This window comes from Ailuropoda melanoleuca, chromosome 4 (assembly GCF_002007445.2).
Source record: "Ailuropoda melanoleuca isolate Jingjing chromosome 4, ASM200744v2, whole genome shotgun sequence".
Lineage (NCBI taxonomy): Eukaryota > Metazoa > Chordata > Mammalia > Carnivora > Ursidae > Ailuropoda > Ailuropoda melanoleuca.
Genome location: NC_048221.1, coordinates 1651786 through 1665610, shown reverse-complemented (window position 1 = coordinate 1665610; position 13825 = coordinate 1651786). Strand labels below are relative to the sequence as shown.

The 13825-nt window shown below is 60.6% G+C and overlaps 1 protein-coding gene across 4 annotated transcripts in view; it reads left to right on the top strand.

Moving 5' to 3' along the window:
• The window catches only part of GNG7 (G protein subunit gamma 7), a 97448-nt gene extending 84198 nt beyond the window's left edge, over positions 1-13250 (top strand). For 2 of the 4 annotated variants that reach the window (XM_002925899.4, XM_034657443.1), the window contains exons 3-4: positions 6909-7027; positions 10136-13250. In XM_002925899.4, coding sequence (XP_002925945.1) covers positions 6947-7027; positions 10136-10261 — 207 coding nt within the window. In that variant the 5' untranslated portion in view covers positions 6909-6946 and the 3' untranslated portion in view covers positions 10262-13250. Of the gene's footprint in view, positions 1-6905; positions 7028-10135 lie in introns of all 4 variants that reach the window. The other 2 variants (XM_034657445.1, XM_034657444.1) reach the window with 1 other exon arrangement.
• The last annotated feature ends 575 nt before the right edge of the window (positions 13251-13825 follow it).

The window sequence follows — 13825 nt, the reverse complement described above, 5'->3', positions numbered from 1 at the left end:
TGCAGACCGGAGCCCAGACTTCTCGGCCGATGCTGCCGCCAATTTTGGTCACACTTTTTCACGTGCATCTGCCCATCCGTCCACTCGGCACCCCTTTACGCCAAACCTCATCTGCCCCGTGGGGCTCGCGGCAGTGTGGGGATGCCTGCAGGCAGGTGGGTGGTGACAAGAATCCATTCTGCACAGAAACAAGTCTTGAGAGAGCTGGTGACACGTGAGCACGGCGCTGGCCACCATCAGTGTCTCGGCTTGATGTCCCACGGTCATGTAGGACGTCAGCGTCGGTGGGGGGGAAGGGCACGCAGGACTCCCTGTGCTGTTTTTGCAACTCCCTGTCTGTGATTATTTCAAAGGACAAACCAGTGCAGTGGTTTTGAAAACTGCTTGGAAAATGTTTAACTTGTAAAGTTAAACATACACCTGCCCGAGCAGCTAGAAATCCCACGCCCGGGGTTCACCCAGGAGCACGGGGCACGTGGGCTCCCACAGACCCTGTGGGTGAGCATGCGTCAAGGCACTCTTCACAATCCCCAGCGACCCCAATGTTGCCCATGGGCGATGGGCCCACAACCCCACTGTGTCTCTGGTGGAACACTACACAGCCCTGAAAAGGAGCCGTGCGTGGGCCCACACGCAGCGACCTGCCAGGGCATGTGCCGAGGGCACAGAGCCAGACCCCGCACGGTGTGACTCTGCGTGCAGACTTCCCACATCGGAGCCGCAGGGGCTGGCGACAAAACCAACACCACAGGGCGCGTCTCAGGGTGGCAGAGTCTAGGATGGTGGCATCGGCCACGTGACGGGATGTGTTTGCAAAACCTCATTGACTGTGAGCCCAAAAAGACAGATTTCACTGTCTGCAAATTATGCCTTAGCGGGAAACACGTCACTGAAGGAAATAATAGAAACAATCCCTAACAGAATTGTCACTTCGAGGGGCGCCTGGCTGGCTCGGTGGGTGGAGCGTGTGACTCTTGATCTCAGGGTCATGAGTTCAAGCCCCACGTTGGGCGTTGTCACTTGGAGGTTTCCCTGTCTGCCTTTATCCAGGTACGTTGTGACGCGATGGTAGATGACCGAACGTTCGAATGTTGGCGTTTGCCGTTCCCTCTTCTCACACGCACCCCCTTGCAGCTCCGCCTTTTTATGCACCGTTCGTAACGGCCACGTAATGTTCCGCCTGGGAAATGTCCCATTGAGTTTGCCGTTCCCCCATTGCAGAGCGAGACCTGTGGTTTCGTTCTGGGCTTTCACTATTATAAATGACGCAGTTGTAAACACCTCATTGTATACAGTTTTTTATTTCTTTAACTTAATTTTAATAAATTAAAATTTATTTAATTTTCCCCCGATTTGAGGGGCCATCCTTGGAGTCCTTGGTGTCCGGTTTGTGAGGCTGAGATGGGGTTACAGGACCAGGGAGTGTGGAATGAGTGTGTCAGGTGGTGCTCTTCCCCGGCCTTCCTGGCATGGCGGGTAAGTCAGGGGGCAGCTCGCGGTGCTGTCTTTCCACTTACTGCCCTCCGATGCTCGCCAGGCCGTTCTGTCCACTTTGATTTTTACCAGTTAAATTACTTGTTACTTGGATCTCTTCACTGAGTCCCGTGAGGCATCTCAGTGGGGCCCGGCCGGAGTGTTACTAACGTGGTAAAGGGGTCGTCTGTCAGCTTCTGCGCTGCCGTGGCCTTTCCCGGGTCAGTGGTCTTGGTTCCTAGTTCCATTAGCGTTTGTCGTGAAGTTCTACGCGTTTCCAGAAGATCAGAGCTGCTCATCTTCTCCGTTCGTTCTGTTGCTTCGGTTGCTGGAACGTAATTTCTCCATGATTGAGAATAAGTATCCTGTACAGTCTGACTAATTTGTGTATCTTTTCTTCCTCATTCTATGGCTCTTTATACGGACTCTCTTTGGGTGTGAAATAAAGGTCTGATCTAATCCAGTGGCTCTCACCCAGGGGCAGCTCTGCTCCCTGGGGACTTCTGCAGCCGTCATGACTGGGGGTGCTCCTGGCATCGAGTGGGTGGGGGCCAGGGATGCTGCTCAGCCCCCCCAGTGCCCAGGATGCCCCCACAGAGAGTGACCTGCCCAGAATGTCAGCAGGGCCCAGGCTGAGAAACCCTGCATTAATTATTTGGGAAAAATACTGGCACGCTGGACGCCAGAGTAAACCCCCAGGGGTAGAGGGTACAAACCAGGGCGACCCCAGCGTCTGTAAGTCACACTGACTCCGTGTGTGGTGAAGTGTGTGTGGCATCCCGGGACCTAAGGAGTCCGATGGTTACCGAACGCAGTCTCCTGGGGGTCAGTAGAACCCCCTGATCCAGGGGGTCTCACCTGGGGGTGATCCTGCCCTTCCAGAGACACTGTGCAGTGTCTGGGGACATCGGTGTGACACTGGGGGAGCTCCTGGCACGGAGGGGTAGGGTCAGGGGCACCGCCCAGCCCCCACAGCATCCCCCAGAGAACGAGCCGGCCCGTTGTCAGCAGTGCCGACCCGGAGAGACCCCATTCTGTTTCCCCGTGTTGCCGTGTCCGCAGCCCACCACGGAAGGAACGCTGCCCCTCCCCATGGTTTGCTTGACCCTCTGTGCTCCGGAGCCTCGTGTGTGAGGGCAGACCCGTTCCATCTGGGGGTGACTGCCCCCTGTTTATGATTACCACAGCCTCACAATGCACCCCCGCGCGGGGACCTCTGCTGTCCTTGCCTTTCACACGTTCCCGTCCGAGATTCATGTGCAGGGACAGACAGCCCCGCCCGCTCCCTCCTGTCCCCCAGCTTGCCAAGGCTGTGCCGGGCTCCTGGGGCCGGTGAGGCTCTGCTGGGCCCGGGCAGGCCGGGCACCGGCGCCATCACGTGCTCCTCCCGAGCAGCCATCGGTGAGGAATGCTCCCTGGGCTGAGTCAGGGCCACTGCTGTGGTGCCGCAGTTGGCCTCACCCCGGGACCGCGGCTGGGCCGTGAGTCAGTGACCGGCTATGACACCAGCCAGGATGAGGCCTGAGTCTGCTGCGTGCACCGCGGTGACGCAACCGCTGTCTGGTCCCCACAGTGCACGCTTACGCACACGCATGTACGTTCACATGCCCGTGCACGCGTATACAGGTGCAGTGCACACGCATGTCCATGCACAGTCACTGCACACACTCGTGCACGCGTGTTTACACACGTAAGTACACACACACACATGTTCGTGCACATGCAATAAGCACACACACACTCACGTGCATGCACACCCCCCAGAGCAGCCATCCCTGGCCGTACCCTGCGGCCGGGGAGATAACCCAGCCCAGAGGGAGCCTTTCGGGCCATCGTGCCTGGAATGGGAAGCCAGCCACATTTCGGGGCTTTGTGCTTGGGAGGGAGGCCACAGTTGGGGGCAGCCACAGGGGCACGGGGGTCCTAGGGTCCCGACAGACACTTCTGAGCGTGGGTGCCCAACAGCAGTCCCCGGCCTTCCAAGGAAAACACGCCACGGGGCCAGCCCGTTTGTTCTCCATTCGCATCTATATTTAGCACTGAGTAATTTAGGTATTTGTAAGCCCAACCAAGGGCAGTTTTCCCTGAGTTGGATGTTTTGTGGCTGCTTTGAAGCTGTCTGCTGAGTCAGAGCCCTTGGAAACCCACACGGGGGCTCTGTGCTCCCAGAACAGACACACTCAGGCCTTTCTGACCCAAAAGGGGGCTGGACGTCTGCCGGAAGGGACGAGGAGCCAGGCGGTGTGGAAGGATCTTGTTTCTGGGACTTTTATGGAGGTCACCTTAGACACACATGCAGTTATAACAAATCAGAGAGAAAGTCCACGTATCCTTCACTCCGTTTTACCCAACGGTAGCATTTCGTGGAAGTATGGTCAGTATCACAACCGGAATGTGGACATGGATACCGTCCACCGACCTTATTCTGTTGCTGTGGTCCTGTGTGTGTGTGTGTGTGTGTGATTCTGTGCAAGGTTATCACACGTGCAAGGGCGTGAACCCACTGCCCCCCTCAAGGTAGTCCACGTTTCCAGCGCCACGAGGAGCCCCCTCCTGCCCAGAACCGCGAATCTCTCCTCCCTCCGACAATTCTCTCATCTCAGAGATGTGCTAAAAATGGAAGCACACATCACGTGACCTTTGGGGATTGGCTCTTTCCACTCAACGTAAGTGCCTGGAGACCACCCGAGGTGTTGTGTGTATCAACGGTCCTTTTTTTTTTTTTTTTTAAATTGATAAGTAGAAAATGTTTTGAAAATCTGAAATCTGGGGCACCTGCCTGGCTCGGTCGGAAGAGCATGTGACTCTTGATCTTGGGGTCATGAGTTCGAGCCCCGGTGCTGGGTATAGAGATGACTTAAATAATTAAAACTGAAAGGAAGGGAGGCAAGGAGGAAGGGAGGGAAGGAAGGGGTGCAGCTGTGTGCCGCTCGCTGGCTATACGTCGTGACAGAGCACAGGGTGCTGCTCGTTACCGGGCTAAGCGTCTTCCCAGACTCCTGACCTTGGGCTCTGTGCCGGCTCAGACGCCCATTCGGGTCCTCCTGGGAGCTTCCTCAGCCTGGACGCTGAAGGCACCTGGGCGGGTCTTCCTCTGGGGGGCGTCCCAGGCCCAGTGGGGGCTGAGCAGCATCCTGGCCCCCACCTCTCGGTACTGGGAGCTCCCCTGGTCGTGGGGACCACAGACGTCCCAGACACGGCCCGGCGTCCTTGGGGGTCGCGATCAGCCCTTAGAACCGCTATACTAAAGCCCCCTCAATAAGACTGCGGGGAAACTAGACTTTTCACCGCCTTAGGGACCAGGAGAAAAGCTCACAGCAGAATTGTAAAACTAGGGTGGCGCCCTCACACTCTGCTGCTGAGATGCAAACGTGCAGCCACTCTGGGAAACATCTCGGCGTTTTCTCCAAACCCTGAACACGCAGTTACATCCCTCCGCGCTTATCGCGGAGGAGTAAAGCCTCGTGTTTGCACAAAAACCCGCACATGACTTGTGGCGGCGGTGTCCGTGATGGCCAAAAATGGGACTCGGGCCAGGCTCACCTTCAGCCCGCGAACCGCTGAGCGGCAGCCGGCCCGGTGGGAACGCCGCTCGGCAGAGATCTAGCGATGCGCGCGGCAGCCTGGATGCGTCCCCGGCGGATCGGCCCGTGGCGGGAAAGCCGGTCCGTAGAGGTTAAGATCCTCCGGGTCCACTCACACACCGTTCCCGAAATGACGGACGTGTGGGGAAGGAAACCACATCGGTGGCCGCCGGGGCTGGGGGCGGGTTGGGGCAGGAGAGACGCGCCGTGCGCTCTGTCCTGTGGGGAGCCCCCCGGCTGCGATGCTGACCACAGTTTTGCAAGACGCCTTCGCGGGGGAGAGTGTGCAAAGGGCATACGAGCTCTGTCACGTCCTACAGCTGCGTGTGAACCAACAGGCATCTCAACATTTTAACGTTATTAGAGGTAAATTAATAAAAATATTTGGGAAACACAAACACAAGCAAAGCCGGAATCATTGGTGCAGGAAAGGATTGGTCTTCTCGCTGGGCGAACGGGTGGGGAGGCCTTTTGACGTGCCCTGAGTCGCTAAGGCGTGACACCCACTTCCTGAAGGTGTGGGGGGCGCGAGCAGACCGCTGGGCGCTATCTGGTCACTAAAGCAGGAAGCACAGCCCCCCCCCCCACGGAGCAGCAGTCCCCGGAGAATTCACGGAAGGGCTACTCGGGGTTCAAGAAGAGGGTTTACCGCCCATCGCTTACCCGTGCTGAGTGCATTACTCTGAGCACACCACCCACACTCAAGGAAAGTGTAGCGGGGTGAATAGTGTCCCCCCAAATTCATGTCCACCAGAACCTCAGAACGGGACCTTAACTGGAAATAGGGTCTTTACAGATGCAAGGAGTGAGGAAGAGGTGGTCCTGGATGAGGGTGTCCTTATAAGAAGGCCATGGGAGGACCAGGCAGAAGTTGAGTGACGTGGCCACACCAGCCTCTGGAAGAGGCAAGAAGGACCCTCCCTGGAGCCTCACGGGGGAGCCCGGCCCTGCCCCCACCTGGATTTCAGATCTCTGACCTCCAGGATGTGGGGGAACAGATTCCTGCTGTGTTCAGCACCCTACTCTGTGGACATATGTCCCGGCCGCCTCACCATGTCAGAAAGCGCTGGAAAACCCCGCAAAACCAAGTGGGCTCCCTTTTCTGACTGGCGACATGAATCCCTGTGCCAGCAACAGGAGCCAGCCCTCCCGCCCAGGCAGCCTTCTGTGGGGCCCAGGTCACAGCCGGGCCTGGGCTGGGAAGTCGGAGGCAGGCACCTGCCCAGACAGGAACCACGGGCCTCCCCCTGCGCTCAGCCGTACTTAGCGGGGTTCTCAGAGCAGCGCCCGGCACATGGTGGGCCATCGTCTGGGGCCCACAGCACATGGATGAAGGAGGGGATATCAGACCCAGGACCACAGCACACAGGTGCCTCCCAGGTGACCCGCTGTGCCTCAGAGCCAGGGTCTCACCTGGACGACTCTGCCCCAGGGGACTCGGGCCATGTCTGGGCACATCTGTGGCCATCACAACTGGGACATCCTGGCCTTGAAGCGTGGGGGCCAGGGATGTGCCCAGGACGCCCCCAGACAGTGACCCTGCCCACGTGGTGCTGGGGGCACGGAGCAGGGCAGGGATCAGACAAAGTGCCCCACGAGTCCCTCATTCTGAGTCATCCCTGCGACGATGCTGTGGTTTGATGAACTGTCCTGAAAGGCATGGTGGTCACGTCTGGGGAGCACTTACCCCCACCAGCACAGGGGGACCGTGGGAGACGGCTCGGCTGGGCCTCCCACCACCCCACCTCGACCTGGGGACATGGGCAACGCGGCTCAGGTGGGGACTTCCGGGAGACAGGCAAGCCTGGGCCTTCACGAGCCAGCTCACGTCCCTCTGCTTCCCCCCAGCAGCTCTCTGGACGACAGGGGCCCAGAGCTGATGGCAGACAATGTCAGCCACTAACAACATAGCCCAGGCCCGGAAGCTGGTGGAGCAGCTCCGCATTGAAGCCGGCATCGAGCGCATCAAGGTGAGCGGGACGGGCGAGCGGAGAAGGGAAGAGACCCTTGTACGGGGGCCCCGCCCCAGACCAGGGGTTACATTCCGGCTGTGCCCTCGCTGTGCAACCTTGGGCCCCTCCCTAACCTCTCTGAGCCTCCATTTCCTCAATGGAGAGACCCAGCTGATACAAAACCTGTGTGGTGGGCTTTGTCACTGCGGGGGTCCCAGAGGCAGGGCCGAGCCCACCCCAGCCCTGGGGGTCCTGCTCTCAAGCGCCGCAGGGAAGGCTCTCTCTTCTCCTGCCCGCTGCTCAGCCAGCTCGGTCTGGCCCCGTCGCAGCAGGTGCAGACAGAAGTTAGAGATGTGGTCTGGAGAAGGGAGGACCCAGTGCTCCCTGCGGCTGCTTTCTTCACTTCTGCGTTGTTTGGATTTTTTGAAATAAGTGTGTTTGCTTTTTATGCTAAAAAAAGAAAAAGGACAAGCAGTTCCTGCTCACAGACATTTAACCCATCAGGGACCAGGGACTCAAAGCCAAGCTGGTGCCTACTGGGCCATCAACTCTGCAGACTTGGTTTTCCCAAAAAGGGCCAGCAGCCCAGCTGTGGCCTCTCACGTGAGGAAGGTGCCATCTTCTGATCACACCCATGTCCACTTGGCAAAGGACGTCACGGCGCCTCCGGCCAGTGGTCTCCCACCCTGGGCCCCAGCGAGCCGGTAGCTGGGAGTCTCCCTAGAGAAGGCCCAGGTGGTTTCCACGTCTGCCCTGGCCCCGCTCCAGCTGACCCCAGGATCAGTCAGGGCTCCCTGGAGAAGCAGAGCCAGGAGGACGTGTGTAGAGAGAGCCAGAGGTATTTTAAGGAACTGGCTCACAGACCATGGGGGCTGGCAAGTCCGAAATCTGCAGGGCAGACTGGAGACCCGGGCCAGGGCTGACGCTGCAGCTTGAGTCCCCAAGGCCACCTGCAGGCAGCCTTCCTCTCCTGTGAAGGCCTTCAACTGATCGCATGTGGCCCACCCACATTTAGAGGGCTCTCTCTCTACTCCACACCAACCCATTTAAATGTTAATCTCATGTAAGAATGACCTTCCCAGTGACATCCAGACTGGTGTTTGGCCAAATATTTGGGCACTGTGACCTGGCCATGTGGACACATGAAAATCACACATCAGACTGATTTTCTGAGCACCTGCCACTCTGCGGTCCCTGCTGGGCGCGGGAATTCACCAGCAGGGGCGGCCCAGTCCCCAGACAGATTGAAACCTGACGGACAGCCCCGCTTTGGACAGGGTGGGAAGCAGTGGGCCTCCAGCCCAGCAGCCGGGTAGGAGGGCTCCTGCAGCCCCCCGGGTGGGAGGGGGGCTCCCGCGAGGTGTCTGAATGTTCCAGATCCCCGCGCATTCAAAGCATTCCTTCGGACTGAAGAAAGAGAGAGGCTTGAAAGCCTCAGTTGACGTGGTTTGACTTTAGTGAGCCGGTTTGGCCGCAGCCCCAGCGGAGAGCGATCGTGATTCATCCTGGCCCGTTTGATGTGCTGGAGGAGTCCCGCCACCCCTTTGAACGTCGTGGGGAGGAGGGAGCAGGACGGGACCCGCCCTTCCCACTCCAGTCCCTCCTGAGGCTTTTCGTCCCCAAACCGGCGACCAGAGCCGCAAACATTGGCACGTCTGAAAAGCCGGTGGGGCCGGGGCCTGGCAAGTGGCAGCGAGGCGGGCATGGGGGGCCCGGCCCTCTGGGCAGAGCCTCCCTGCGGACGCCCAGGGCGTGAGCGGGGAGCCACCCGCCCGAGCCACCGCACCGGTTATTTCCAGGGTCCGGAGGCTGTTTTTGTCGTTGTGGAGGGTTGCTTTCCAAATACAGCTCCAGAAACCAAGCTCCGCGGGCTCATCCAAGGCAGCGGCCCTGGGAGCGGCCAGCGTGCTCAGGACAGTGGCAATTGTCAGTGTCTGTGGGTAGGAGTGTCCCCAGGATGAACCCAGAGGCCAGCCTGCAGACTGGGCAGCACTGGGGACAAGGTCGGGCGCCCTTGGCTTTCAGGGGCACAGGGCCCCAGACCACAGAGCCCAAGGAGAGCTCTCACTCCCTCCTGTCTTACCCTCTCACGCCCCTTCGGCTGCTCCTCCTGTCACCTCGGAGGTGGGGAAGCAGGGTGCCAAGCTCCTCTGACAGTTCCTGCCGCAGGGAGGAGACCCGGTGGCGCCTTCACCCAGGCCCAGCACCCCTGAACCGCAGCGCCCAGCCCCCAGTCCAACCGCGGGGGAGCAGAGTGGGACGGTGCCCACCACGGCCCCAGACGCACACCCTGGCGGGGTAGGGTGCACGGCTGGGCCCTGCCCTCTCTGTGATGAAATACCACTTGCCCCACATCAGCTTTCCCAGGGGCTGAGCGGCCCCTCCCCGCACCTCCCCCCTCATCTTCTGGGGACCCTGAGGCATGTGGCCCCAAGTCACTGGGCCCCGGCCGGCCCAGAGAAGAAACGCACAGGAGCTTGTGTTGGGGTCCCTCCGATGTTCAGACGGTTCTTCCTATGCCCTCCTGTCTTGGGTGGATGGGGTCCTGATCTGAACCCTAAAGAGGGCTCCGTCTCTCCCTTTTGTCCAAAATCTGGACAACTCCTACTGAAGGAGACTCAGTCCTGTCTTCAGTCTTTCTAAAATTGTGGTAAGACACACCTAAAAACGTACCAGCAGCGATAGCACATCCATGTTGTGCACCACCACCTCTATCGTGTTCCAGAACATTCCATCAGGAACCCGTCCCCATCAGCAATCCCCTCCCCAGCCCCGGCCCCCACGAGCCCCCTTCCTGTCGTGGAGGAGCCTGTTCTGGACGTGTCACACCCGTGGACTCATGCCGCATGGCCCTCCGTGTCTGGTTCCCTCCGTGAGCGTCATGGGCTCAGGGTCCATCCCTGAGCAGTGCGTGTGGGCGCCTCGCTCCTGTTGGCGGTCGAGGGACGTGCCTGTGCGCAGTGGACACACTGTGTGTATCTGCTGGGCCATTGGTGGCACGTGGTGGGTGCACCGGGTGTCTCCGTCCTGGTGGGTGGACACTGCGTTGTCCCCGCCTTGGCTGCGGTGGACGTGCCCGTGGCACCCGTCTGACCTCTCCTCTCTCGTCCTTGTGCCCACACGCAGGTGTCCAAAGCCTCGTCGGAACTCATGAGCTACTGCGAGCAGCACGCCCGGAACGACCCCCTGCTGGTGGGAGTCCCCGCCTCCGAGAACCCCTTTAAGGACAAGAAGCCCTGTATTATTCTGTAGCCGCGTTTCCTGTGTCCCTCCCTCTGTCCCTCAGCTAGGGCATCACTCACTGCGCAGTCAAGCAACACATTTCAAGTCCCAAAACCTTCGGTTCCCAAGAAAGGCGAGCAGCCGCCACCATGGATGGGGTGAAATGTGTCCTCCGGGTGTAGGCGGGCTTGCGAGCCCAACAGCACCGTCCTCTCCAGGCCCGGCCAGGAGACGCTGGGGGGCCGCGGCTGCTTCCCATCAGGAACAGCAGAAATGCCCAAGTGAGGCACTAGTGGGTTCCGGAAACTCTGCTGCCGTTGGGGTAGCCGTCCAGAGCCGGGCCGGGCCGGGCCAAGGGAGGGAGGCGGGGGACCTGGCCGGTGACCTGGCCGCTGCCCCGGGCGACCGGGCGGGTGGCGATCCTCGCACAATTGGCCGTTTGTGGAAACACTGGTGCCGGGCTGACGCTGCCGTGCGTTTAACCGTTTCTTCTCTCCTGAGCCGACTCAAATTGGGGGGTGCGGGGGGGGCCGTGGACTGTTTCAGAAACATGTCTCCTCTTCGCTTAAACCGTTCTTTCTCCACACCACGGAGTGCAGAGCTCGGTGGCTGAGCCCGGAGCCATACATTGTGCGGAATGCGCCCGCGGATGTTAGGGGGTGGGAGGGGGGCTCTGTCTGTGCAGCGCGCCCCGCGTGGCCACGTGTCACCCTGCTGCGTGGCATCTGTGTGGCATCTGTGTGGCACACATCCCCCGACAGCCCCACCGCGGCCCCCTGCCCTTCCCTGGGACCCCACCCCTCACGGAGGCGGATTTCCAGAGGCCTGCTCTGGTCCCGGGAACGGTCAGCTGGGGCCCATCCTGTTTTGAGCACGAGCGGTGATGTGGGCAGTTCGAGGCCGTGGTCATACTTGGTTCTTCCAGGCGGTTGTGGTTTGTTTTGTTTTCCACTTTTGCGCATCGCCGTGGCCATTTTGCAAACAGGAGTGTGGCCTGGGGAGGCCCTGGCTGGCGGGTCCAGAGGCGTCGAGTTCCCGGAAGCAGCGGCAGCCCTCGGGGGTGAGCAGCTCGCACTTCCCTCCCGTGGCTTCTCTTTCATCACGTGGGCCCTGTGACGACCTGGACAGTTAAAGGAGCAGGAGGCAGAGGGAGGGCCCCACACACACCCATCCCCTACACCTGTCCCCCACCTGTCCCGCCCCTGCGCCCCCCACCAGGAGGGGCCTCGCCTTACAGACTGGGGGCCAGGGCCTCGTGCCAACCTCACAGCTCCTGCTCCCCCCAAGCCCCTGCAAGTGCCAAGGCCCAGATCCCAGCAGCTCTAAGGTTTGGGGATGGGGGGCATGTGTCCCCGTGCGGACAGGTGATGTCCCCGTGAGAGCTGGCTCCCCAAGGGTGCAGGCTGTAGGGTCTGGCCTTGCTGCCTGGCTCCCAGCTCTCTCCGGCCGGTCCGGGAGCACCAGGGGCTGTGGGGAGCCCAGCTTCTCCAAACCTGCCGTTGGGCCAGGAAGCCGCGAGGGCCCAATGCCCTGGCCACCTTTCACTGCGCAGGGAGCCAGCCTCTCACTGTCCTCAGCACAGCAGCAAGACAGAACAAAAGCTTTCGCAGCAGGGACGCCAGGGCTTGGCAGGATCCACCCGACTCGAGATCGGGGGGCGCTTGGCAGAGCAAAGCCTGTCCAGGCCACTTCTATGAAAGAGGCCTTAATCCCTGGAGCCCGTCCTTCCCCTCGCGTCCCCACCTCCCCAGGCTGGTCCTCGGGCCGCGGGTCCCCAGCGAGGACAGGAGGCCCTGGTCTCGGTGCACCCCCTGCCGTGCCAGCTGTGTCTGTCACGCCCAGACCCGCCCTGTGTCCCCACCCCCGCGGCCCAGGAGCCCGGCTCAGAGTGGTGCAGTGGAACAGAGTCCGGCAGCCCCAGGGCCCGCTCTGGGCTCAGCCAGCAGGGCCCCCAGCCCTGAAGAGAACTCAAACTCAAGTCAGAGCCCCCGGGGCCGAGGGGTGTGGGTAAACTGGGCCCAGAGAGGCTGAGGATGGGCGCGCTCCCATCTCCGTCGCCACACCTGCCCAGCCGCCTCCCCCAGGGGCCACCGGCGGCCATGACCCCAGGAGGCGACCGTCCGCAGAAGCCCCACTGCAGGGGTCTTTCTAGCTGAGAAAGAAAACGCTCCCTTTTTCCTTCTAGAGTAAGTCTCTGTGTCCGTAGTGTAGACCCCAAGCGCCCGTGCTTCCCCTGCGCGCGTCCCGCATGAAAACATTGTGTGCACGGCGTCTGCGGGAGCTGGCGGAGGTGGCAGCGCGGGCCTGGGCGGGGCATGAAGGGCACAGCCCCCAACGCACAGCGATGGGAGACACGGGGTCTGGTGTCTCCAGGGGGCTGGCAACTGGGGCGCCTCCCCTCCCCTCCCCCACTCCAGGAAGGAGCTCGAATGTGCACCCCCCCACAGGGGACCCCCAGGCCAAGAATTAAGTGACTGGGGGTGACCTCTGGCCTGGGGGATGTGAACCGCGGGTGGTGGAAGGTGCTGCCCTTCCTCCTGTGGCTGCGGCCACCGTGGCCGCCGCTGGGCCTCCAGGCCGCTCCGTGTCCGCGGCCATCTCTGCGTGGCCGGCCCACCGAGCTCTGCAGGCAGGACCAGCCATCCGCCCGCCCCGAGGGCAGGGGGTAGGGGGTTAGTTTCCGGGCCAAGGTGAGGCCACCAAAGGTCGCTCTTGTCCTTCAAGAACACTTAACAAAAGCCAGCCTGCCACGGAGTCTCCCGAAAAGAAGCCATCTGTCGGACACTCCGCCCTCTTCCTTCTCTGTCCGTGGAAACCATTGCCAAACGTTGCAAAGACTGGTCCGGTTCGCAGAAGCCATCCGTAGTTCTAGCAGCTTCTACCCCATCTTGGTTCAGATGTTCAGTGGCTTTTATTTCTGATTTAAAAAAAAAAAAAAAATTTCAGGTGTGCCACACCCACTTTCTTGCAGTGTTTTAATATCGTGTGAATTGTTAATACAGAGTGACTAACCCCCGCACCAAGGCTCCCTGGTCCTCTCTGTGCCCACCGCCTGCGGGGGGTGGGTTCGGGCAGGAGGGTGGGCTGGGCTGCCCCCCCCCCCCCGCACACGCACGCACCCCTTGCCACTGGGAGGGCGCTCCGCAGACGGAATGTGGCTTCCGGCAGCCCCATGAAGCAGCCCTCAGCTTCGTGGACTTTCCAGTTTGCAGTTAGAAAACCTCGGGGAGGGGCGCCTGGGGGGCTCAGTCGGTGAAGCGTCTGCCTTCAGCTCTGGTCATGATCTCAGGGTCCTGGGATCGAGCCCCACGTCAGGCTCTCTGCTCAGCGGGGAGCCTGCTTCTCCCTCTGCCTCTGCCAGTCCCCCCGCTCGTTCTCTCCCTCTCTCTCTCCCAAATAAATTTAAAAAGAAAACTTTGGTGGGGCGCCTGGGTGGCACAGCGGTTGGGCGTCTGCCTTCGGCTCAGGGCGTGATCCCGGCGTTATGGGATCGAGCCCCACGTCAGGCTCCTCTGCTGTGAGCCTGCTTCTTCCTCTCCCACTCCCCCTGCTTGTGTTCCCTCTCTCGCTGGCTATCTCTGTCGAATAAATAAA